Source organism: Plutella xylostella, chromosome 23 (assembly GCF_932276165.1).
Source record: "Plutella xylostella chromosome 23, ilPluXylo3.1, whole genome shotgun sequence".
In the NCBI taxonomy this organism is placed as follows: Eukaryota; Metazoa; Arthropoda; class Insecta; order Lepidoptera; family Plutellidae; genus Plutella; species Plutella xylostella.
In genome coordinates, this window is record NC_064003.1 from 6754188 (window position 1) to 6780011 (window position 25824).

Below are 25824 nucleotides of genomic sequence, written 5' to 3' on the forward strand. Positions count from 1 at the left end.
TTTTACAGCCGTAGGTATTGAATAAGGTCTCTTTCTCATACATTTTCGTAAATACAACATGACAAATATGACCTCCTGACCGGGTTGCACTGCATTTTTATCTACGTAGACAAACTCAATTAATACACTTTCCACCAATCCCATCGTCGTGTTTATCGCCATTCAGGATATACTGATATTTATCTACATCGATAACGGCGCCGTGCAGGAGGGACTGTAACTCCTTTAAGTATAACTAGGACTAGTATACCTGCTCGGTACTAGATGTTAGTGGTAGGAGGTGTATACCCGCTCGGTACTAGGTAGATGTTAGTGGTAGGAGGGACAGGCTCGCGGCTGTAGCATTATGGTGTGCCATAAAACGGAACTGGACAGCGTCAAATGAGACGTTTCAGCCGAGAAATAACTAACGAAATAGGAGTTATCTAGACGCCGTGAATTAGGATACCTACAAGGCCTGCAATCAGCTGTTACTATTGGTACATTTTTATTGCGTTTATAGGTCACACATCGAACTTATTAGCTGCTTATATGTGGATATTTTATTTATAAACGATTTATTGTACACATACACAAGCGGACATAAAAAATAATAGTATTAAAAAAAACACATAGAATTAGTGTTGCCCAAATTCAGTCTTGGTCTTGCAGTCTTGGTCTTGTTCTTGCGTTTTTGCAAGACCAAGACCAAGAACAAGACCGCGTATTTTTAGCAAGACCAAGACCAAGACTGACCGTGCAAGACTTGAGCAAGAACAAGACATAGCCTGCAAGACTCTTGCGTCTTGCAGAGCGCTATTTCACTGAGTAGTTAGGTGTAACAGTTCGGTGTATAGGTAAGTACGCTTAGGAATTCTATGAGATGCAAAAAACTGTATCAAAGAAAATGAAAAACTGGACCTATGCGCATTACGACTAATACCATAAACATAGCGAATAAAAAAATATCTATTAAAATCAAAAAGTAAACTTTAATAAATAGTAATAGACTAATAGGTAATTGCAAGACTTGCAAGACTCTTGCTGCAAGACCAAGACCAAGACCAAGACTGGGAGCGCAAGACCAAGACCAAGACCAAGACCAGGTGTATTGGCGCAAGACCAAGACCAAGACCAAGACCAGGTGTATTGGCGCAAGACCAAGACCAAGACTGGCTAAGTCTCGTCTTGTTCTTGCATTTGGGCAACACTACATAGAATACAATGCCGGGCTTATTGCCAAAAAGCCATTTCTTCCAGCCAAACATTGGATCTTTTGACTTATTATATTATTATTGATATTATGAGATATAATTACACGAGTACACTTTTGAGTTGCTTCGCGTAAATATTTTCTTCACTTACACTGGATTTTAAGAATTAATAACGTTGCTGCTGAAATAGAATTACTTCAGTTGATTACTCATATTTTAATTTGCAAATAAATGAAGTACCTGCCCAAGCGTTTCAGCGCAGCATTTTGTGCTAACAACATAACTGTATAAACAACAAGATTATACCGAGGAATTCTTTTAACAAGCTCTTTTCCGGAGGTAAGATGAGAAAATAACAAGCTAGAAAGTCCCTCAAGTTAATTTATTCATATTATGAAGCTACAAAGTAAATATTAAATTGTATTCATAACACAGCCAAGATAGAACTAGCATACCTGCATAGGAAAATGGCTTGTAGCATTAAGAGAATTATTTGCTCGGTGAATAGGAGTCATTATTTCGAGCCAATGGTGATGCTTAGTACGAGGACCATTTATCGAGCAGAAATTATTAATAAGAATTCAACTCGGTAGAAAAAAAAAATTGTAGCATTTCAGAATTAGGTCTTACAATATATGTGAGAATTTCGCACTTGTTTAACAAGCCCGGCTAGCTCAGTCGGTAGAGCATGAGACTCTTAATCTCAGGGTCGTGGGTTCGAGCCCCACGTTGGGCGAAATCTTTTATATTTTTTATTGCGGCAAAAAAATTATAGGTATTTGTGAATGTTTTTTTAAGTAATATTATATTTAGTCTTTATTATTAAAATCCTCTGGGCTCTGTTTTCTCGATAATTCTGAGGTCTTTCAACCTTTGTAGGGTCAATGCATAAGCTATGTTAATATAAAACATAAATGTAGGTACCTATAATATTTATATTGCGATAACTTGTGTCTGAACACCTATACATGCAGTAAACGAACTGACTTTCACAGTTATCGACACCTTGTAGGTTAACATTATCAATCAGTTCAGGGTTAGGCATTATAGTTATTTATAATAATAATCTACTAGTAAAAATAACATTTAGGGTATCGGCTGCATTTCTACATAAAAGCATCGGCATAACTAGGTATAACAAAGAAAGTTAAGGTTTTAATTGCATTAACGACCACGGTTCTAATTACTTCTAATATATTGATAGTGTTAGGTTAAGTTAGCGACTTACGTTATAGTTTAGGATAGAAGAACCCTTAATTATTATTAGAGTCTGAAAAAATAAACCGACTTGGTGTTACGTGCATGGATCTCATAACTTCTTACGGTTGAGTTGCGAGGCTGTGTTTTTTTACAAGATCTGTTTTTGATGGTATACGGTATACAGCTACTACAGTTTGGATTGGAGCAAAAGCATTTGTATTATACGCTAGCGGATTGCTATGCAGTTTATTATGAATGTCATAAGAACTTCATTCCGACAACAATTGTTACGCCTACATTGTTCCCTGTGCCTTAAGTTAATATAAAATGGGCCGTATTTTTTTCATCGTTTTAATTATAACGGTTAAAGCTATCAGATAATTTAATATTTTTCTTAAAACCCAACTCTTAGCGCCATTTGGCTGGTGTTGATGCGCCGGCGACGCCCTTCCGTCCCGTTAGCATTTTCACATAAAATTACATTTCAATCTCTGCTGCATTTCGCGAAGGTTTCTTCCCAAATTATAACTTTATTTTATTTCACCTACATGCTAGTGGATATATTGTGCAATTATATTGTTAACAGGTTGTAGAACTTGAGTTTGACATGAAAGAAACACTAAAATGTTCTTAACGATTTTGGGCGCTTTTCATGAGAGTGACCTTCTACATATTCAAGGTAAAATACCTACTATAAGAAGCTTGTAAGTACGGTTTATGTAAAACTATGAAAGTTTACGTTTTGTCGCATACAAAGTGGCGCCTCTAGGAAGCTATCAGGATCTTTTGACAGAAAACGTAATCTTTTTTTACTTATGTATAAATTTAAAGAAATAAACAAAGAAAAATTTTATTTTGACTTAGACAGCAACTTAAACTGTACGTAACTTAAAACATTTTTTTTTTAAGTTGGCATATTAGTGTCGTGCAAAACTATGTAAGTATATTAAAATTATATTAAATTAAAGAGGTACCTACCTATAATAAAATTGCTGTAGTCGTCAAAAAACTTTGGATTGCTCAAAGGACACTACGCTAGTTTTTAAGTGAAAGCCTTATGAATTGCTCTTCTCGCCGTATGGCGAATGTTACCCTGATTGAATTTATATCATTTGCTCTAATCACCACGAACCGGTAAACGCATCGTGGGACACCCTCCTACCCGCTGAACTGACGACCTTAGGCGGTTAGTGGATGGATGAGGAAGACAGAGGACCGAGTGTTGTGGCGCTCCTTGGTAGAGGCCCATGTCCATCAGTGGATGATTATTGGCTGATGATGTATGGATTATGGCTCTAATTCTAATGTGGCTGGGGAAGATTTATTTAATACCTATGTAGGTATATTGTATACATTGTTCTTCAAATCTGGCGGGACGGGAGTAGCCCACCGCGGTCAGAGCGATGATTGCTGTCGTAACCGTTAAGACGGTAGTTTCGAGAAACGTTTTTACTGGTACCCTACTCGGCTTAGCGAAAACACTTGTATTTAGCCTGATTATATTAAAACGCTTCCCATTATTCGTGATGTTGGGCGGTTGTGAGATATTGAATGCTGCTATTTAGCTCAACTGGAATCGATAGATTAGTACTGACTGTATCCCAGTTCGGTTTACTATTCAACTGGTGCACTTACTATGATGCTTTATAAAAAAAACAATAAATAACTTTTATTATTAATGGGAATCGCAACCCTGAATTGATAAATAATTTTAGGTACATTACGATACGAAACCACCCAAATACGAGGTTCTTGAGCGTGGGCGTTCATACAGATAAAAATCAAATATTGTAAACCACCGCGTATGTAAAGCTAAAGTAATAAGTACTCGGGCGAAAAGAAAATGAGAATAAAATAAAGCAACAACGAAAAACATGAAGCGTCTCAATCACTGGCACCGTACGTACCTGACTGAAGGGGGGCGTGTCGTAACAAACGAAAGATTGCAATAATACGATAATGGCGAATCAGAAATCTTGCCAAAAATACGTTTTATGAAGCGGCGGTAATTCTGTAAGGCATTCCCGCGTTCGATATGCGGCCAATCATTACCCGGCCGGTCGGCCCGACCGGGCTCTTACCAGATCTAGGGAGATATCCGACCCTTGAAATATGCAAACTCCTCTCAGATCAACGGCCATTTAAAAATTCTGCCCGACTGATGAAATATTTCGTTCGATTTTTTTTTTACTTACAAAATATTCGTAGTACGATATGGTCGAATCTACTCGGCATAGACCCGTCAGCAAAATTTGATCGAGATCGCCAGTCTTCTACAACATACAAATTGCCAAATTCAATTTAACGTTTTCGTGCCATCGTGTTTTCGACGAGTTGTACTTTATTGTTCCGTGCATCTTGCGTCGGATCCCTCGTTAACGCGACCTCTCCGATATTTATTGTATCCTCTTCAGAAAATACAATTTCCAACTCGAAGAGCGATAAATTTCACGCTATGCATACGTACCGTTTCTTATATGCTGCTTAAAACTGATTGTAAAATTAGCCGGTCCCTTATTAAAGTGGAATTGTTTGTGTTAAAAGCTTCGTTACTGTTTTCCTTATTTTGTGATATCTGAAGCTGTTGGTATTATTTAAAATACCAAATACCTACAATATATTTTTCCATCTCTTGTTAGGTGAAATTTTGCCTGTTATGATAAAAAATTAACAAGTTTTCACGAACAAAATTTAAAAGAATTAAGTGTATACAGAACAGGTCACGATTGTTTCTGAAAGAACAATTCATCTGATAAAAGCGAGAGTGTGAAATAAATTTATTTATAACTGGCATCCAAGTGGAATTTAATTGGTGTGTCAACGGCAGAGATGTTGCCGGCGGCGGTGCTTCGTTTCTTGCTAGCTCGCACTCGCACCGGCCATTTAGATCTCTAACGCATATTTTCTCCTAGAGTAATTATTTTACGTTCTAAAATCCGTATTTTTGCAATGTCTGATACGAACGATGTATTCGTAGACATGGGCCCCGAAATCCAGTCCGGAAACAGATTTATGGACTCGAGACGCAAGGAAAAAAACGCAGCTGCACACGATAAATCGTTCACAGCCTTCTGTTTGCCAAAAAGTAAAGTGAAGCTCTCGCCTATCACCAAATAGACCTCCATGATTGACTCTCAGCGCTCTCTGCGCAGATTGTGCGCACTTTGTATTATGATGATAGATTTATACTTCACTTTATGACGCGTCTGCCATTCCGGGATACGAGCCACCGGCGAGATGGATTGCGTTGTCTTGGATTTTATTTCTCTGGAGCGATCGAAGTTACACCTTTTGGATTGATTTTTATTCTCGTCTTTCATCATGCAACATCAGTAGATAAATAAAATATGCTAAGCCGGTCTGTCAGTCAGTAGTCGTTTGCTGGTATACGCTGACCAGGCTTGATATATACGCTTCGTAATCACCGGCCTGCTCTCAAGATTTATGCCTCACCTGTTGCGCCAATTATTTACATTCGGAAGTCATTCCTCTTGCACTCGGCACGCTTTCGTTAATGAGCCGTATCGAGCCACGGAATACGGACATCTTGTTTGATTCTAACTCCAATTGAGAACCAGTTTGACTTAGAGACATTTTGATAAATAGTAGGATATGTTTTATCTGAATGGTTACTGTCACCATTTTCATAAGTGATCCGTCCTTCAGTTGACCTGGCGTTATAGTTAGTAGTTTTAGTTTTCTCTTCTATAATATCTAAACGTTCACTCATAGATGCGAAATAAATTTCTCTAGCATTTATTATTAACACTATGTTAACGTTGAAAGCTTTATTGATCTTAATTATTTTTGACATGAATAATGCCTCTAACATCCTTGCAAAAAGGACTATTGGATCGAAGGAACAAAAAATTACATAATAAATATGGATGGTAATTTACACCCCACTCGTAAGTTCCACATCTAGATGATTTACTCTGAGTCGGACAGCTAGTGTTTACACAACATGTGCAATTTTTATCAAGAATGTTCAATATTTTAAGTGCTGTCTCAGAAAGCGAACCCTTCATCCAGTTAAATAGCAGTTTCTCGAGTAATTCGATAATTGCCAGTGTCATAGTTGGCTGGAAGAATTGCTTCTCAGAAACCTTTTTAGTTATCATTTTTGAAATATTTTTCTGTAGTAACGATGTTTTTACATGATCATAATTAATAACAGTGTTTTGGAGACCATTTTGGTAAATATCACCAACAGTTTTTAGGGTATACTTCTAAAACACGGATTGGCAAGCGAAGCTTCAAACACCTTGGGAGTAGGACAGTAGCAGTAGCCTATCAGTCAGTCGTTTATTAAGTTGGGTGTTTGCTGATGATACAAATAATGATACATGTTTCCGCTATCATAATAATTGCATTTTTGAAATTCATCGTAGTAGTAGCCTAATAAATAAAACTTTCAACTCAATACTCTAATAAACCGGCGTCACAATATTTTTGCATATAAATGCTATCGTGACAGGAAGCGAGTGTTTGCGCAGGCTGGCGGCTGGTGCAGGGCTCGATGGAGATATCCGTTGTTCGGTGCTAATTGTTAGGTGTCGAAAATGTCTTCACACAAATATTCACACTTGCGCTCCGTTCCCCACCTTGCGGGGTGAGGCCCGTCGGACCCAGGCTTGGACCCTGTGCAAATGTGAAAATTTCAAACTTAGTACGCATTGATGTTGTCAAAAGCGTGTATTTTTTAAGTTACCTACCAATCATCCACTTTTAAAGATAACCCAATGTCCATCCTTTTAAATATCTAATAATAAAGTTTTCCTATGTCGTACATATAAAGTTTAAAGTTTTACCTAAAGTTTAAAGTTTTTCATAAAGTTTTACCTAAATAGGTAGCTAGTTTGCTATTTTATATAGGTGAGTCAATTTTATTCGAACAGGTCCAAACCTCTTTGCATGCTCCAAGAATTAGCTTCAAGTGTTTGACTTCACGCCGTATCGTTAACGTACTCGTATTAACCAAACACTCAAATAAAGACAGGTGCTTAGCACCAAATCTGATGCTCACATATTCCCACTTTATTAGAACCGTGATAAGATTAACGAACTAACAAACAAGCGTATTGATAAAAGAATCAACGGTACTGTTACAAGCGAAGACACGTGTTCGGGCTACTCGGTTACCGAAAATATCGAACACTTATTAATATAATTTCAGTGCGTACCATTTCTTGCATATCAGTGCGTTTCAGCAACTTTATCGCTACAGTTTTGCCAGTGCATCTTCTACCTTATGTTTTGGTTCATAAGATCGGAGTTGTCCTGCAGCGTCGTGGTGGCGGTCGTATAGATGAGTGGTAAGTACCCCGCTAGAGGCGCGCGGCGGCCGAGTCGGTGCATTTTCTATCGGAGCCTGTGATCTGACTGGGACGCGCTGTGGTGTGTAGCTGGGAGAGTGTCCTTAGTACGGTACGGGGTCAAGCGCAATCTTGCTAGGAAAGGTTTGTGATGAAAACGAGAGTATAGGTAATATATATATATATTAATATTAAGGATCATATAAAAATATCTCGCCACGTTCATATACTATCCTTTTTTTTGTTATTTTGAGTACCTAAGTCAAAAGTAGGTTCCTAAGTAGGTCATAGGTATTATAATTTAGACATTTCCAACATGGAATACTAGAGCATTATTCAGAACCCGTTTTAAGTTTAAACCATTATTTAATTCAATTCTTCCAACTACGTTATGTTAGTATTTGAGGCCAAAATTTATGAATCTTTCATTACTATTCAACAATAATGATAAGACCTGACAAATTATATGTAAGCTCATTTAATTTCCGTAGCACCTTATTCAACCCATGGTGCTGCTATCGTCCGCAGCCAGTATCGTACCGAGGCGCGCCCGGCCGGCCGCCGTCCACCCGTGATTTATCTGCCGGCATCGGCGACCTGCGAACAGCTCGTTTATTGCTGGCTTGTTACTTATAATTTATTTTTAACGGACCTCGATTTGTAGGCTCGGCCACTCCCATGTGCACCTCGCCCCCGCCGAGTCGGAGGTTAACCCATGAACCATCTACGTGTCAATTATCGATTAATTATTTGTGTTAATCGCGCGAGGGGGTGTCTCGGCTTCGGTAATCAGCTGTCTTCGACTTTTTGTTGCCGTAAGCTGTAATGAACCTGCGGCTGCACAGCGCCGATTATTTCTAGTTGATTGTTAATCAGCATGCTCTATTCTATAGTTATATCTTTGTATGATATGTCTACTCATTTAGGCATATTTACTGCTTTTAGGTATATTAAATGGCAAAGACAAAGTCTAAATGAAATTCTCGTTTCGCGAATGCAAACCTGTATTCAGATTTTGAACAAATAAATAGACGTTTTGTTTGCATTCGGGCCGTTTATTTTATCAGCTTTCCATTTTCCGGGCACGTAGCACCCTATTTTAGCTGTGGCCCAGTATGATATTGTGAATAATTTCATGACAGGCGATCATGATCTTGATGTTATTCGGCCAGCCCAGCCGTACCGCGGGCTATGTCAACGAGTGATATAGTTTGACCACATGATTTGACCGTTCGATACACTCGACAGATTTATAATGCCATCAGTTATTTATAGCGATGTTCGATCTAGATGTAATTTAATGTTGTTGGTGAACATAAATCAGGCTCATCTACCGATATCTACGGTCCGTGAGACTTGTGAACGTGATAATGTTGCTGGAATTTATCGAACAAACTGTTTGTTCATATCGCGCTGGTCTAACTTTTAATTAGGGTTTTGTTCCCAAATTTGAAATATTGTCCGCCACATTGTATCCAGTTATTAGTCGCTATTAATTTTGTGTCGGGCCGATGATATGGTGATAACGTGGCTTTCATATTTCTAAAATGGCTTTTACGGTTCTGTTTAGTGTCGGCTCTAATCAAAGCGGTGTGGGTTGTCCACCACAAATATTGCAATTATCCTAATTAGCATACACTAACTGAAACTGCAATGCAAATTAAAAATCCATTCGGTTTTACGTCGCGCTAAATCGCCTGGGCAGGTAATTACAAAAATAGTCGTAGTTAAATAGCCAATTATTTTTCCAAGTGGGGACGGTGTATTCAAAGTCTGGGCGAGGAGGACGTCGAAGCAAAGGAAATAGCGTCAGGAGGTAGCTAATCGGGCAGCGAGCCACCTCACACGGGCTGTTCCTCATTCAGCAGCTACTCTCGTCCTTATTTTAAATTATATAGAATACTCGATCATTTTTGTGTGGAAGGTGCAACCAAAGTTAAGTAAAAAAAACATTTAAGTAGGTACTTACTTAATTTTTTTACGGACGGATGGTTCCACCGAAACTTTCAGTGGAACAAAGAAGTTTAGTATAAACCTTTTTAATGATCTTCACATGTATTTAATTATTTACAATATTAACAGCTTTCTGTACCACATATCTATAAGTCAAGTCAAGTCAAGTCAAAATTTTTTATTCATCGTACAAATATGAAATTTTCTGATGAACGTCAATTTTTACAAATTACTCTCCGTTCGGATAAGGGGGGGGCTCTTTCTGTCTAAGGAGAAGAACGGAGGCAAGAAACTCCTGAGCCATCTTTTCAAAAAAAGACTTAAAACTAGTTGGTATACAATACATATAAGCTTAATAATAATTATTATAATAATATGAGCAGAAAAACTTATAATTGACTCGCACACAATTGCATCTGTGTGTTTCAGATTTGTTACCCTACCGCCACTATCGTAAACTACGTCAATAATCATGAGGATATAATTTCCGATCCCATATTAATGGTCGGCAGATCCTTTCACATGGCCACTTGGCCCAACATAGGAACAGGAGCCGAGGCGCCCGCTAAGAAAGCCGATCGGACAGTTTTTGTCTCATTTGGCGGCGTTCGTTACCGCGAACAGTGAGCAGTAAACTCTACGGGAATGTCTCCCGCTTTAGGGTTACTCTAACTTAACAAAAGCCCAACGAACGAGAACTCTCATGCAATCCATACGTTTAATACGACGAGATAAAGTCGTGGTTACCGCAGCATTGCTAAGATACTCCGCTTTCGGTAAGCTAGAGTGATCTTCTGCGTACGCGCACTAACTAGTACTGACTTATTGGAGGCTCGTCCTCACTCAACGCCCATTCCAATTATGTTCTATAAATATTACAAGACGCTTCAGCGCTTTGATGACACCGCGCTCCAAACTGACCGCGACGCTGTTTTTTTCGCAATGGAGTCTACGCTTTGAGGATATTATTCATTGTTTTATCCATTATCTACTTACATAGTTTTATTATTATTAGGTAAGTGTTAAAACTTTATTTCACATTTATGATTTTTTTTTTTACATAAGCGAAGTAGGTTTTTACATATACCTACAATAGCGTTCCTGGTATTGTGATTACTACGAAAAAGTATTAATACCTACTCATCTCAACAAATTATTATTTTTGCGCATTTGCATATGACATATTTCCTAGTCACTTTTTGTAAATGTCTATTCTACGAAGCCGGTTCATAAAATAGGTTGCATTCAGTTACCACCTTTTTAATGAAGGGCACACAAAAAGTTCTACGGCCGTTTAAGGAGGGGTACCGCGCAGCAACATATTTTATGCCGTACACGGCATCTTAATAATTTGTTTGCACATCACCAGTTTCCTACAAAGGTGATCAAGCAGGCCCAGTGATCAACGTCAAGATAAAGAGCGCAAAATGTCCAGATTAAACGATTCGTTCATATGAAGCGAAATTGAGTAAAGCCAAAGTATATTATTTTTCTCGGAAAAGATCGCTAAAGCGATTTTACGGAAAATTAATTTTGGCATCGAAAGACGAGCGCGGGCATCGGCGTCGGCCGACTCGCGATGATTTGTTGCACGGCGCGGCTCTCGACACACTCAGATAAAATAATGACACAAATCGTTTTTGTGCTCCAATACCTACCACCAACCATCCGTAAATCCGAGAGGCCTTATCGACACTTCGCGGCAACACCCGTTCAAAGGTATCGTGCGAAATTAAATTCATAACCCTTTAAGAGTATCGTTTGTAATGCGCTGAGTTATACTCTTTTAAAACGTCGCATTAAAGTTGGAGAAACATTTGTTACAATGATAAAATTGGGTATTGGGTAGGTGCGGGGCCTCAGTTGTCGGGTTGTCGCCACCGCCGCTCGGCTGCAATTAATCCTATGTAATGCGATACGAAGCGGCTGTCGTCGCCGACGTAATGCATCGTGATTTACGCGCGCCGAACGAGCCGTTAATCTTATTACCACTTTCAATAACTTTATTATCGAACCCATACGTGTCCCACGCACGCAATTATACACCTTCCACGCAGCTCGTAAGGGTCCATTTAAAACCACTTAACGTCTACACGGTAGGAATAGACAGTTCCCACTAAATTTATTTTAGTCGCCTTAACGATTGTGTTAGCTCTTCCGAAATCGGAAAGTTAATACCGCGGTGTCATTCTTCGATTCTCTTTTTAACCTGAGAAATTCTTGTTACTTACGATTAACATAATATCTATTCGATAATGTTTGAAAATATGCTTCTTCAGTATACCGCTCGGTGTTCGTTGAAAATGTAGATAATCGGTTATAGTTGATGTATTTTTGGAATAAAGTCGCATCACCTAATGACGCATGACTAATCGATTAAACTGTTCATTGTTTGGAGCTCATGTTATGAATGGTAATGCGTCCAATCGTGCCGGTCCGTATCGTGTGAAATCACTTCTTATTCAATCCGTGAAGCCATTCGGCTATTCGGATCCGACATGTTATCCCTTAAAACGATTCAATAATAACATGCAAATGACGCGTTCAGAAGCACGACGAACAGAAAAAGGATGAAAACGGAAAGGATATTTCTTGGGAGTCGGTAATTTCCATACATTTTCGTAATAATAACTTCCGTTTGAAGTGACTGCGCCGAGCGGACATGTCACGACCGAAGCACCGTAACGGAGGTAGCAGAATTGCCCTTTTCATATTTCGCTTGAGGCCTCCTAACGCCTCACATTTCTTTGTTATTATGAAGGTATTATAATTTTACGTTTCCGTCTTTATGTTCGTCTTAAACTAACATTAAACAGGAGCATAATTTGTCATAACATCAGTACTTATTTTTTACCGGTCTTACAAACAGGAATTCTGTTTTAATATAAATAATTAATGTGTAAATTCTAGGTAGACGAGAGATTCTACCGATTAAGAAACAAGTGTTAGTTTATGCACCAGCAGAACAGTTCCGAGTAAATCTGCAGTTAATTATTCGGCGGTGATGTATGCATCGGCGGTTCCTTCCCATATCGCTTACCGGTCTGTAATGAGCAGCAGATTAATCGCTTCATCAATTATTCATGTATTATTGTTACATATTAGGTAACATCGTAGAATCCTAATTTACATATTGCCCAAAAAGTCAAAACAAAATTATTTCACATGTTCCGCCATTTTCGTATTCCTCACTCGCCCCTTGTTATTATAAAGATCACGATCTTCTAGCTTTATATTTTGGGGTGAAATCGTAAAGAGAGAAAGGTATTAAAATAATTTTATATCTTTTCCTGCAAAAGCATTACGTTACTTAATATTGGGCGCCACACAGTCTCACATTGCTGTCGTTGAGAGTCACGTACCCCCGCATTTGTATGCGGTTCTTGTATCTTACCTGTTCATGGGATGAAATAAAGCAATTATTTTACTGCCAACAATATTATTTTTTTCAATTCAATTAAGGACCAACACATCCCTTAGCTTCAACTGACAAGCGCAGCGAACCCTTAAATCATAAGTCATGCGTCTTACGCTTATGTGACTGACCTAATTTAATTAGGATTTACAACCGACCGCAAGGTTCATCGACACATCGTAATCCAACTAAACACGGGACGCACAGACGCTTGACCCCATTCATTATTCAGGCAAGTGACAGCGTAGTGAGGAGAAGTGATTCCGCTTGGGGGCGGCAAGCAAAGCTGGATTCTAATAAATATTGATAGGCGGTTGGCTGGTGTCGCCTGAACATCCAAACGTCCGAATTAGCCCGAACTTGCTCCTTTGACTGGCTCTCGCAATGTTTGCCTCGTGTACAGTGCCCGAGCGCTGGACCGATCTGAATTGCATTTGCCACTATACTCGGACCTGCTGTGTCACCAGGTTTTGTTGGGACAACTGCGCTAAATAAGTTTGTTGGACAGTTTTGACACTTTTGTGCTCCAGTTGTTGTATGTATCATTAAAGGGTTCCGCTCATCTGGTATAATCTTTATTGACCAAAACTCATTTCGCATAACTCGTATGGCCTAAACTTTTTTGGCCGAACCATCACTTTGCCAAGACTTATGTGGCATAAGGCTCGTTTCGTCTAAAACTCTTTGGGCACAATCTTTAAACACCTAAGTTTCGTTTGCTCAAATTTATGTTCGTCTATACCTATGTATAATCTTGTTTCTCCTAATGTTATCTTAATAAATAATATATTAAGTATGTAGTAAATGTACAAATTGTGGTACTTTTCTCCTACATCCCGAAAATCACGATATTGTATGATCAAAAAATCGAAAGTTAACGATCAATATAATTATTAAAAACCCCATGAGATCGAAACCTAAAAATAGGTGCGACGACGAGCAAAGCGAGGAGGAGCGTGTTATGTGCATATGTCATCTTAACCAAAGCGGAGCGTTTTCCAAACAGCGGAAACAATACAAGGCACCAGTTTGCGCTATGTAGGGAGACGCTCCGTCAAAGTTAAAGCCAAACGAATATTATTACTTTGTATAAACCTATGCCATAGCATTATTAGGCTATTCAAGATTTGGCCATACCATTATTAGGCTAAACAATGTTATGCGAAATAACTTTTTACTAAACGAGATTTATGTCATACGATTTTCGGCGTAACGAGACTTTGACCAAACGTTACTATGCAATACGAGATTAGGCAAAAAAATCTTATGCCAAAAAAGGTAGAACCTGTATCATTAAACTGTGCCGCTTGCTATTTGCGGTTGATTCGAGTGTGACGGATGGTCTGTCTTATTTTAGGTGTTGCTACTTTTGAATTTTCAAATAGCTATGAATTTATAATTATACAGGTATGTCATAACTATGGAATCAAATATTTTAATAAATTATTACTTTTAGGAATTTTATACTCATTTCATAAATCACGTATGCAACGTGAGTGCTGTCTTCTCCGGTTGACGTGAAAATTTACGTAATATTTCACAATGTTGTTATTTAGCATGAAGTATATTCCGTTTATCAATATATTATGGTGCAAAACCAACATCAAAAATCTAGCTAGGAGCATATTTTCCATAAGACGTTGATGAAATCAGGCTGGAAGTGTGTTTACATATTTCATGCGCGCCCGCGACGCCGCGACATATTCGCAACACGTCCTCAGCACGCGCCCACCAACACCTCTTTTGATGTCTCCGGTGGCGAGCACTAATAAAATAACAATTGCGGTACACAAGCCACGTGTGACACGGAGATCTGGTTTGGGACGCTTTGCGTTTGTTTGTGTGTCTAGGCGTAAGGTGTCGTTTAAACTGATTGCACTTACAAATATCTTTAGCATTACTAAAAATACCTAAATATACCTAATTGAAAGCCAATTACAAGTTTTCACTGATTATCAGCGGAATATTATAATAATAATATCAATTTTCCAAAAACAGACTGTATTTTATCTTTCTTTGTGAATAGTAAAAGCCGTATGCATTATTCCGTATAAGATCACGCATTTCATGCAAACACGGACGAGACGCTAGCGTCTGCAAGTGCTAAGGACGGCACTCAGTCAATGTAAATTTTGGCGCGGAAAGCAGATACGAATACGGGATGAGTTACGGCGGCCACGCGGCGTACGCAGTAAGTCACCGTCCGTCTTGAGCACCCACCCCGTCGTCGGTGTCTCCTATCCAGCTTTAATGGAACACCCTGTAGCTCCGCAGATGGACGTGGACAAGACGCCACTATCAGTATAAATTAGCTGCGGTGTTGTATCGCACTAGAACAATAGAACTCTGTCACGGTGGCCGCCGTATCTGTAGTCTCCGCTTACGCACCAGACCTGTAACATTACAGGCCATTGTCAACCTAAGCCCTGAAGAGATAAATGCCAGTGTTCCGCAATCCGGTGTCCGGCTTGGAGTGGCTAGTGTTGCGGCTGGCAGGTGACACGAGACTCTATAAATCTATTCTGTACGGCGGCGGCGGCTGTAAACAAAACTGAAGCACAATCCCTTGATGCGAACAGGAAGGACTCACTGGGCTTGTGAGCCTCTGTGAGTAATGGTTTTATGATCATAAGGAATCAATTATTAGTAACATATAATAATAAGATATTAACATAAATTAATTTATTACATATTGAAAAAAGTGCTAAGACTACATTCTATCCCCTAAAACATTCAATATAGAAGCAATCATGGAATAGAACTATGAAGTAGATATAAAAAGGGGAAGTTATAAGCTATTAAATTTAAACGAAATCCAATACCTTCACAATTCCTCGACCACAAAAGGCCGAGGCAGAACGTAATACAAGAAACGTAATACACTTGCAACAGAAAGTTACAAGCAATTCTAACCGACCATTGCTTTGTAAAATACTGTACAAAGCACTAACTCCCTTCATAAGACTAACTGTTTCCATCAATTCTTAATAGATAAGTCGTTTGTTCTCTTATAACTTTCACCGGCTACAATTTATAGAGTAGTGTCTCTACCTCGCTAAGTAGCGCTGTAGCGAAGCCCTGTATCATGTGCATCAATGATAACTGAAGGTAGACAAGATAAACCATTCATCAGAATTAACGTGATAATTGTAAAATATGAGTAATGCATTGTAATTTTCTATAAGTGTCAATCAACCCTCTACTTCCGAGATAAGTTATTTATGTATTAATCATTGATGTGTCATTTTTATTATTAGGTTGAACTTGACACTCTTACATAATACCTACTCCTTATGGCGAGCTTCGATAATCCACTAGCAAACTAACTGAAATAGCTGCCCCAAAACTCAGTGTCACGTCTGCGCAACTGGCAACTATGCCGGCCAGAGCCACGTAGTGTTGAGGAACTCTGAGTCTGAGGCCTGGGGCTGTTCAGATTTACGAGGTGGCGCGCTCGTGCCTGGCCCCTCCCCGCCCCGCCCGCGCCCTCGCCCCGCGCTCGTCCTGGCTGCAACTAGGTATTAGGTACTGGTTCATCATGCTAGGAGACGGGTAATGCACGGGTGTCTCAAAATTTATGCTTAACTGATAAATTTTTGATTATTTATTTTCAAGACAGAAGAAGTGATAAAAAAAAAATACAATTTGGATTGAAACTACATGAACTTGCCTCCTTAGTCTCTACATACATGTTTCACGCAGAATCTGTTACCATACCGTATTACTATGTAAGGCACAATTTCCACGTGAAACTTCCAAAGTTCACCGACGCACGGTCTGGCTGACGAGACGGAACCGACCCGGAATGCACCTCTCAGTGTTAGTTATGAACCGACCAAGTGCCAGTCGGGAATGGGTCGAAAGCTAACTGTTATGGGCGCAGTTGTATATTGTTTGTACTCGATATAAAGATACGTTTGCCAACCATTTTTAACATTGAGACCCAGGAAAATCGGAGCGTTCCGAAAAATATTTCGCCATTTGTGTTTTTGACGTTCTTGCTCCAGGATAGCTGCATTCCGCTCCTGTGTTCCGTATTCGTTTGCCGTTTTTACGTCTCGATGCACACACATTCTGCAGCGTATCTTCTGTTTTCTTTTTATCGTATCAATTATTCATACACTCTTCTTCCCAAGCCGTCAAGAACAAACTAGCGTCTCCACGCCTATGAAAAAGATCGAAAACAACTTGAAACACGCTTTACATCTTGGCATTCTCGTAAAATACCCCTATGTCAACATTGCCTGCATCATTGCTCCAATAATAGCGGGTTTGCACCTGCAGAACTAATCGTCTGGAGACGGCTCTAGCCGGCAAAAAGCCGAAAGACCGGTCTTCGCGGCCAACCGGCGGTGACGTCACGATGTCAGAAGACAGAGATAGCTCTAGATGTGGCAAAGGCTGAATTGGAGCATTTAATTTATTTTATTAGGTTAAATATTATAATGGAGGTTATAATAATAATTATATCAAAGAAACGACTAACATGTTTATATCGTAAATATCAAACAGTCCATGGTAGTTTAATTAATAGAGTGTAATTTAATGGAGATTAGTGTGCTGCATACTGATTCGTTATAGGTGGTAACGAGGCAAAACATTCTAAAATAACTTAATTCGATGCCCCGCTGACAAATGATGAGGCGTCAACTACAAAAACAAAGTTAGGAACTCGCCCCGATGCGGTTGGAACTGTGCCCCCCGCTAATTCACACGGTCCATAAACTGTGAACAGACACAGTTTTGTCGTTCAAAGTTGCGATGCCGCCGGCTGATTTTACGCCATTTAGCAAGATCGCGCCGATATCGCAGTGTTAATTGGATAATAGTTGTCGAAGCCGACTCTCCATGCGCCGATTACAAATATTGGTAACAGATAACTACCTCTTAGAACCGTCGCCGCTAGTGTTGTTGGAACGCGTTCTGTTTACCCAAGGCGCTGGAGCTATTAATTCATCCTCATTATAATATCCTTGTTTATCTTACAGCTCCGCAAATATGATAACGTTTAGGTACAAGGACGGTGAACCGTTTACATCTCATGTTATTAAATTTGTAACGGCAAAAAATGCAATTCAGAGAAATATAATCATCTGAACCTTAATTTCTTATCAACATTTTAAATGCATACTACCTATTAAAGTGTAAATTGGTTGATTTTAGAATATTACAAAGTGTTAAGCTCCACGGGTAGTATTATCGTTGGAAATTATGCATAATCTTGCATCGCCGTCCGGGTTTTACACGTCGATTTAGTTTCAAATTATTGACGGTCACATGCTGGACGTCATTTAACACACAATCAAGATAATTAGCCATCAAGGGGGGTACATCAACTCATAAATTTATTCATTTTATTACTTAAAGTGCTTAAACTGATCGTATAAAAGTGTCACCGGGGAAATGAGAGCCATCGACTTAATTAAACTTGATGTGACCGTATTGCAAAATCTTACGTTAAGAAAACATGACCCCGGCATAAAACGCGGTCGTTAGTTTTAAAACTACCCGCAAAAGATTTTAACGAGAATACTCTCGGCATGTTTTATAGGTCATCTCATGAGATTTATTTAATGCTGATTTGTATGGCATTTTGGTCTTCGCAGATTAAAAGAAACCCAGTCATTAAAAATAATGGATGTTTACACTCAAATAAATTTATGTGGGTTTAGTATGAGACTGTAAATTTCCATTTTAGTGTGACCATTAAGGAATCGTTTGACAATGTAATTTCTTTTGTTCTACTAATGTATTTCACAGGAAATATCCAATAATTAATTAGGATAGTTAAGTGTCAATTACTGGAAAATTGAGAGCTAAAACCTAGGAGCCCTATTCGATACAGCGAAAAGTTTCCAAAGTGATAGAGCTCCAAGTAGATCGATGCTCCTGTTTAGTGCCTAATTAAAAATCAAACGAACTTACCTTACGTGAAGTTTGATGTTAATTATGTGAACTGCATCGTCCGAGAGATTACATAACATGTAGTAGTACGTCTAGTGCTTACCATTGCCACGATATTCATAGACAAAAAAGAAAAAAACTAAATCTTGTCTATGCCCTAGTCGACCGACACTAGCGCCCCCTTCCGGAAATACTTCAATAAGTTTAGAGTCCTTTATTTATTTCACTATTTAGGGAGTATCCTGGTTTACCTATCTATACCTAGGATACGTGGGCTTCTAGGGTGGGTTGTAATCTCTCGGACGATGCAGTTCACATAATTAACATCAAACTTCACGTAAGGTAAGTTCGTTTGATTTTTAATTATGTTTCATGCATCGTCCTTCGAGATTACATAACATGTAGGATGTTTAGAGTTACGTGAAATAAATAAAACCAATAAGATTATCATATATGAGATCTTTAATTTGTACCTCTTATTAAAAAATACAAATATAATCCTTGTGTTAAATCTCTAACAAACATACCCTTATAACATTACATATATTTTTACCCTCTTCGGATTTAACATAAAAGTAAGAAAGCCTGGTATAATACTTATGTTATATCTCTTCTACTTTCAGAAATTATAATATAAAACATACTTATGAACACACTGTTCTAGCAAATAGATTACTATAATTATTCAAAAATACAAGTAATAAAACATGGTATATAATACTTAAGTTGTATCTTTAACAAACCTACTTTTATAAATTATAACATAAAAAACATACTTTTATGGAACATACTTATGAACACACTGTTCTAGCAAATAGATTACTATCATTATTTAAGTCTACAACATTTCTGTTATAAAATCTAGCGAACACTTGTGAAGATTGACTCCATCCGGCAGTCTTCCGGATCAGGTCAATGTTTAATCCTAACCTCTTAGCCTTAGATGTAGATGCATGTCTGGTACTATGTGAAGTAAATATACTAACATCTATGCCAGCATTCTGTAATGATAACTTAATCCATCTACTAAGCGTCTGGGTGCCTACCACAGAATGAGGTTTCCTGAAACTTAAAAACAACCTTTCTTCTTCTGACCTTAAATTTTTAGTTTTTGACATATAACATATTAAAGTTTTTGCAGGACATATCTCAGGTTTTTCTACAAAGAAAGGCAGAGTTAAGAGTGGTTGGTGACTATTTGGTCTAGATGTTTTAATTAAGTCTGGAACCTTTATTAATATTTTATCACTTAAAATTTTAATATTTGTACATTTAATCAAACTGAACGTCTGTACTCTGTGTGCCGTTACTAGAGCAAGTAATGTGATGAGTTTCTTAGAAAGTATCTCAAGAGTTAACTTATCATTTGGATATAAGCTACTGAGATAGTCTAATACTGGGTCTGGGTCCCAAGTTAGATCGTACTTTGGGAGAGGGGGTCTGCTTCTGAAAACTCCTTTGAAAAAACGTTTTAAATCTAAGTTATTTCCAATGTCAGAACCCACCAGAAAAGATATAGCTGAGCGGTATGTATTTAGCGAACTATAATTACAGCCTTGTTGATATAGCTTAGTAAGAAATGCAATAACGTTAGCTATAGATGGCTGATAACAATCAAAATTGCAGGATTTACAAAAAATGAACCATTCCCTTATACAATGACTATACTGTTTATGTGTGTTCTGCGAAAGAGAAGAATATAGGATGTCAAGTGCATCAGAGGGAAATCCCCTCCTCACAAACGCCTCCCTGATAATACACCTGCAATCAGGGACAGGCTCCTGTGGAGTTGATGTTGAAGGCTGGAATGAGACAATAGGAGTTTTTTATTTGGTTTGAATGTTACTGTATCAGATACAAGCAGTTCTTTAAACAAGGGATACCAAGGCTGATTAGGCCAGTTAGGTACAACCACAATGCCCTCTGCCTGGTCATTAACGATTTTTCTTAATGTTTTTAATATTACAGAGAATGGAGGAAAGGCATAAAAATATTCATCTGCCCAACTGATTGTGAATGCATCTATAGCTAAAGCATAGGGGTCGCTATGCCATGAAATATACCTACTGCACTTTGAATTTATTCTATTTGCAAAAAGGTCAATGACTGGAGTGCCAAATCTCCGTCTTATTTTGCTGAAGGCATAATCTGCCAGCTCCCATTCAATATCGGTAGAGACTTTTCTAGATTCAGCATCAGCAATATAGTTTTCTTGCGAAGCAATGTATGATGCGAATACAAAAATACGTCGTTTTTCACACCAAGCCCAGATTTTTTGTGCAATATGGTTTAGATGTGGAAACTGGACACCACCCATTCTGTTGATATATGAGATTGCTGTTGTGTTATCGATGCGTAAAAGTACTTCACAATTTTGTATGTGCTTAGCAAATATCTTTAACCCAAAGTAAGCTGCTTTTAACTCTAAGAAATTGATATGATTATCTAGTTCCTGTTCCGTCCATCTTCCGCTAGCTCTATCGTTACCACAGGCTGCACCCCAACCCGTTCTAGAAGAATCACTAAATATTTCTAATATAAAGTTATTCCCTCTTATAGGATGAGTAGCAGTGTCAATATTATGCAACCACCAGTAAAGGTCACCCTGAATAGATCTAGGAATATTTAAAATACTGCTATAGTTATCATTCTTCAGTAAGGCTAAATATTTAATTCTTTCGAAGTGTTTTGTGTGGGCCCAACCATAGGAAACTGCAGGACAAGCTGAAGTAATAAGACCAAGGAACCGTGCAAATTCTCGGATTGTACAATGTGAAGTATGAATCATTTTTATTATTTTTGCTTTTATCTTTAATCTCTTTTCTAAGGGTAACTCTACCCTCATTGATTGAGAGTCAATACAAAATCCTAAAAATTTACAGTATGTGCTTGGAGTTAGGTTACTTTTCTGATAGTTAATTATAAACCCTAATGACTGTAAAAGAGACTTAGTTATGTTAAGGTTCGTAAAGCAGTCTTCATATGTGTTGCCTATAAGACACAAATCATCGATATAAATAACAGACATGAAACCAAGCAAACGCAGGTATTTCATCACTGGTTTCAAAAGTTTAGTGAAGATGTATGGAGCAACATTAAGACCAAACGGCAAGACTAAAAACTCATACAAATTAGATTTCCAATTAAACCTTAAGTACTTGCGGTCCTGTGCGGCTATAGGCAGCAAAAAATAAGCGTCCTTTAAGTCTAATGTACACATGAAACAATTAGGATTTACTAATTTGATAACAGTCCTCAAATCTTCTAATTTAAAATGTTTGGTTTCAATAAATTTGTTAAGCCCCTTTAAGTTTAAGATGAACCTCTTTTCACCGTTGGACTTATCAACTAAAAAAGTTGGGGATACATATTGATTGGGTGAAGGAGAACAAATCTGCACAGCACCCTTTCCAATAAGAGACTGTATCTCAGTGTCCATGTAAACTTCATCTGATATGGAAACAATGTTGGCTTTAGAACATGATTGCTGGTGAACCGAGCATGTAAAAGGTATATGTACACCTTGTATCCAAGATAGAATAACAGGATCATTTGTAATGTTGCACCAATCTTTATAAAAGAAACGTAGTCTGCCCCCAATTACCTGTGGGTTTAGTATCTCTGTCGTGTCCGGTTGAATTGATTGCCTCGTCTCGGTGGTCCCTGCTTGAAGTTGAAACTCTGAGGCCTGTACTGCTGGTTGAACTGGTTCTGCCTGCCCACACTCGGCTTCATTTGTGGCCGTGGTGAAGCTTGAGGTGGGCCTCTGAAGTTTCCCGGCCGCTGAGGTAAAGAAATGGTCCGTGCAGGAGCAGGTCGTTGCTGATAAGCCTTCATCTCGGAAGCTGACTTGCCTAAAATACACAATAAAATATATATAAATACCTTATACATAAACAGTAGTACCCAATGTGTATAAATAATAGAAGTGTTGACAAGTTTTACCTAAGTTCCTATAATTTTTCCATCTCTCGCTAAGGTTTTCACCAAAAAGGTATTCATCCCGTGGGGCATCTTTCAACCCCTCCTTTGTGATTTTATTTAACCCATTCGTTATTAACCTCTGTCTTGATACCGTCTGTTGATGATGGAGGTCACAGAGTAGTCTGCCCGCATCACTCAGTTTTTCTATCATTGTTGGATTCTTGTCCTTCAAGGCTAGGCCCAGGGCCTGTCCCACGGCAGTTAGGGCAATACCCAACTGCTGCTGGTTGGCAGCTAGAATTCTGTCTCTCTTAAGTGCTGGATCGTTCACGGCGATCTTGACCTCTTCATTTAAGATGGGTGCCGCAAGAGCCTTGCAATTGTCCGGCAACAAATATTTTTCTTTAATTTCTTTCTTTAGGGTTTTTAAACCATGCGTGAGGGTGTCATTCCACCGGTTACATAGTTGGAGGTGTAGGTCCTCCCCACGCCTCATATTTGAGGGGTCCTCCCCCAACAGATTGCAAAAATCATTGTGAGGATGGTCCTCTGTAACAAAAAAGGACAGTATTTAAAAAAAATAATATGTTTTTAGTGTTATTGCGTCTGAAAGAGCATTTACACCTGAATCCTCGCAAATAGGCTTGATCAGTAGGTGAGCCTTCAAGACTGCACTTGAACTGTCGCCTTAACTGATTAGGACAGTATTTTAAAAAAAAACTATGTTTTTAGTGTTATTGCGTCTTAAAGAGCATTTACACCTGAATCCTCGCAAATAGGCTCTATCAGTAGGTGAGCCTTCAAGACTGCACTTGAACTGTCGCCTTAACTGATTAGTAGGCGAGTCTTTCAGACTCACTTGAACTATCATTAATTCATAACATAATAGCATGTTATGCGAGTAAATTAATATTTTTTCATAACCTCAAACTGAGCGCCACATGTGCGAGCATTTAGGAAAAATTAATGTATATTCCCCCTTCATGCTTGGGATTATGCAATCAATCACTGATATCAATATTTAAATAGTACCTGGGGATACGATGTCTTCGTTTTCTTGTCCTTTATCATTTATTTCGTCCTCCGACGACGAGTCAAGGACGGGAAAAAACCGGCGTCGATTTTTTGGAATGGGATCTTCCTCGCTTGAAGGTGAATCAGAGCTGGGTAGTCTGCGCCTCTTCAGCCTCTCCGATCTTCTTCCCGGCATTGCTTATCACCTCTTTAATTATTTTTTCGCAGGAGTGAAAATTGAGCGTGTGCAATGGCGTCGCACGAAAACGTAAATTGAAGTATTTCCGGAAGGGGGCGCTAGTGTCGGTCGACTAGGGCATAGACAAGATTTAGTTTTTTTCTTTTTTGTCTATGAATATCGTGGCAATGGTAAGCACTAGACGTACTACTACATGTTATGTAATCTCGAAGGACGATGCATGAAACATAATTCATTTGTCGCTGGTGTGAGATATTTTTGTCTTTTCCGGACATAGAGTAGGTCATGGGAAGTATTTTCTTCTTTGAGACCTTTTGTGCAATAAAGAATTAAATAATAATACTTAATAGAAAAGCTGACTTACTAAATGTTTTTATTTCCTAGCTCCTGCCTATAATGTTGGCGAAGGGGAAGTAAATAGTAATAGAAGTGGCTATTTCCATCGGCAAGTCGAAGTGAAGCACATTACAGCTCCAGCACTACGCCGAGTCTGGCCGCCCCTCGGGAGCCACTAGACGTTCCCAACGAAACCCAACATCAAAGGCCAAATAAAACGCACTTCATTCCATAAACTTCTATAACAGAGGCGTCGGCTCTAACGCGACCAGTGAGTATCGATCTTTAAAAACTGATTGGATTTCTTCGTTTGCGGCCGCGGGATCAAACATTGCGGGCAGTTGCGGAGGTCAGGATACGCTGGTGGAAGCGCCGGCCGTCTGCCGCACGCGTATCGACGCTCTTTCCATCTAAATGGAGAGAGGCTCACGAACTACCTGCAGCTATTGTAAACAAGCAGCGTTCTCTATTCAAACTATAATAACGCCCTCACTTCGTGCCGTATTGACGATTCGGAAAAGGTCTCTTCGTTTACCGCTCCAACGGTGTGTTGGTGGTTTCGCCTTAGATTTTTCACTAAGATACCAGACTAACAGTATACTAAAATATATGAGCTGATTTCGTTATATTTTTCTTCAAATCATTTCTTATTTCTAATTACAATTGTGAGTTATGGTAAATTGAAGAAACGTCTTTGAATGAATATGTGATGCGCGCAATAATAACATCAGCATAGATGTATGTTTATCGAGTACAAGTAGTCATACTCGCCGCTAAGTCCTAGTCACTTAGACCATCATAATCCCGTGGCCACGCAGCCACACGGAGCGGGGCACGAAGCGCGGCGTATCGGCGCGTGCATCCACGCGACGTCGCCCTCCACTGTAAGAATTCGCGCATTTTTACAGCATAATAAAAATCGTAAATAACACCAAGTGAGCCACAGGACGGGTCACGAAGCGCCCCCGGCACTGGCCCATCATTCAACGAGACTTGTGAATTTATGAGTAGCATCGCCAATGCCCGCCTCATCGTGTGAGCATTGATTTGAACTGAATTTATTACTTTAAGCTTGCTTATAAATTTCAAGCTCATTTCATTTCTTATTGGTCGTATTGTTTTTATGTACTTATTGCAGCAAATATTCCAATTGGCAGCGTTTCCGTCGACACTTGGCGACGAGGACAAAAATGCGGTCTTCCACATTTGTAATTCTAGACGGATAGTTATTTATGGCGTGAGCTAATAATGCCTAAGAAAAAGTTGTCATGTTGAGGCGTCTAGAGGCTTTAAAAAGATGGACGCAATAATTGACGTATCTCGTGACATGGTGACGGAGACGTTTCCCTCAAAATGAGCCGCACGTACAAG

At 38.9% G+C, this 25824-nt stretch overlaps 2 protein-coding genes and 1 non-coding gene across 3 annotated transcripts in view; 2 read left to right on the forward strand and 1 right to left on the reverse strand.

Moving 5' to 3' along the window:
• The window catches only part of LOC105386718 (lysine-specific histone demethylase 1A), a 256675-nt gene that overhangs the window by 185965 nt on the left and 44886 nt on the right, over positions 1 to 25824 (forward strand). The window lies entirely within an intron of this gene.
• Trnak-cuu lies at positions 1857 to 1929 on the forward strand. Its single transcript has one exon. It is a non-coding gene; the product is annotated as a tRNA-Lys (tRNA).
• Positions 21618 to 23443, reverse strand: LOC119690393. The gene is made up of 2 exons (XM_038105323.2): positions 22926 to 23443; positions 21618 to 22834 (listed from the first exon to the last, which is right to left on the reverse strand). The coding sequence occupies exons 1-2, from the start codon at positions 23398 to 23400 to the stop codon at positions 22593 to 22595; spliced, it is 717 nt and encodes a 238-aa protein (XP_037961251.2). The 5' UTR covers positions 23401 to 23443; the 3' UTR covers positions 21618 to 22592.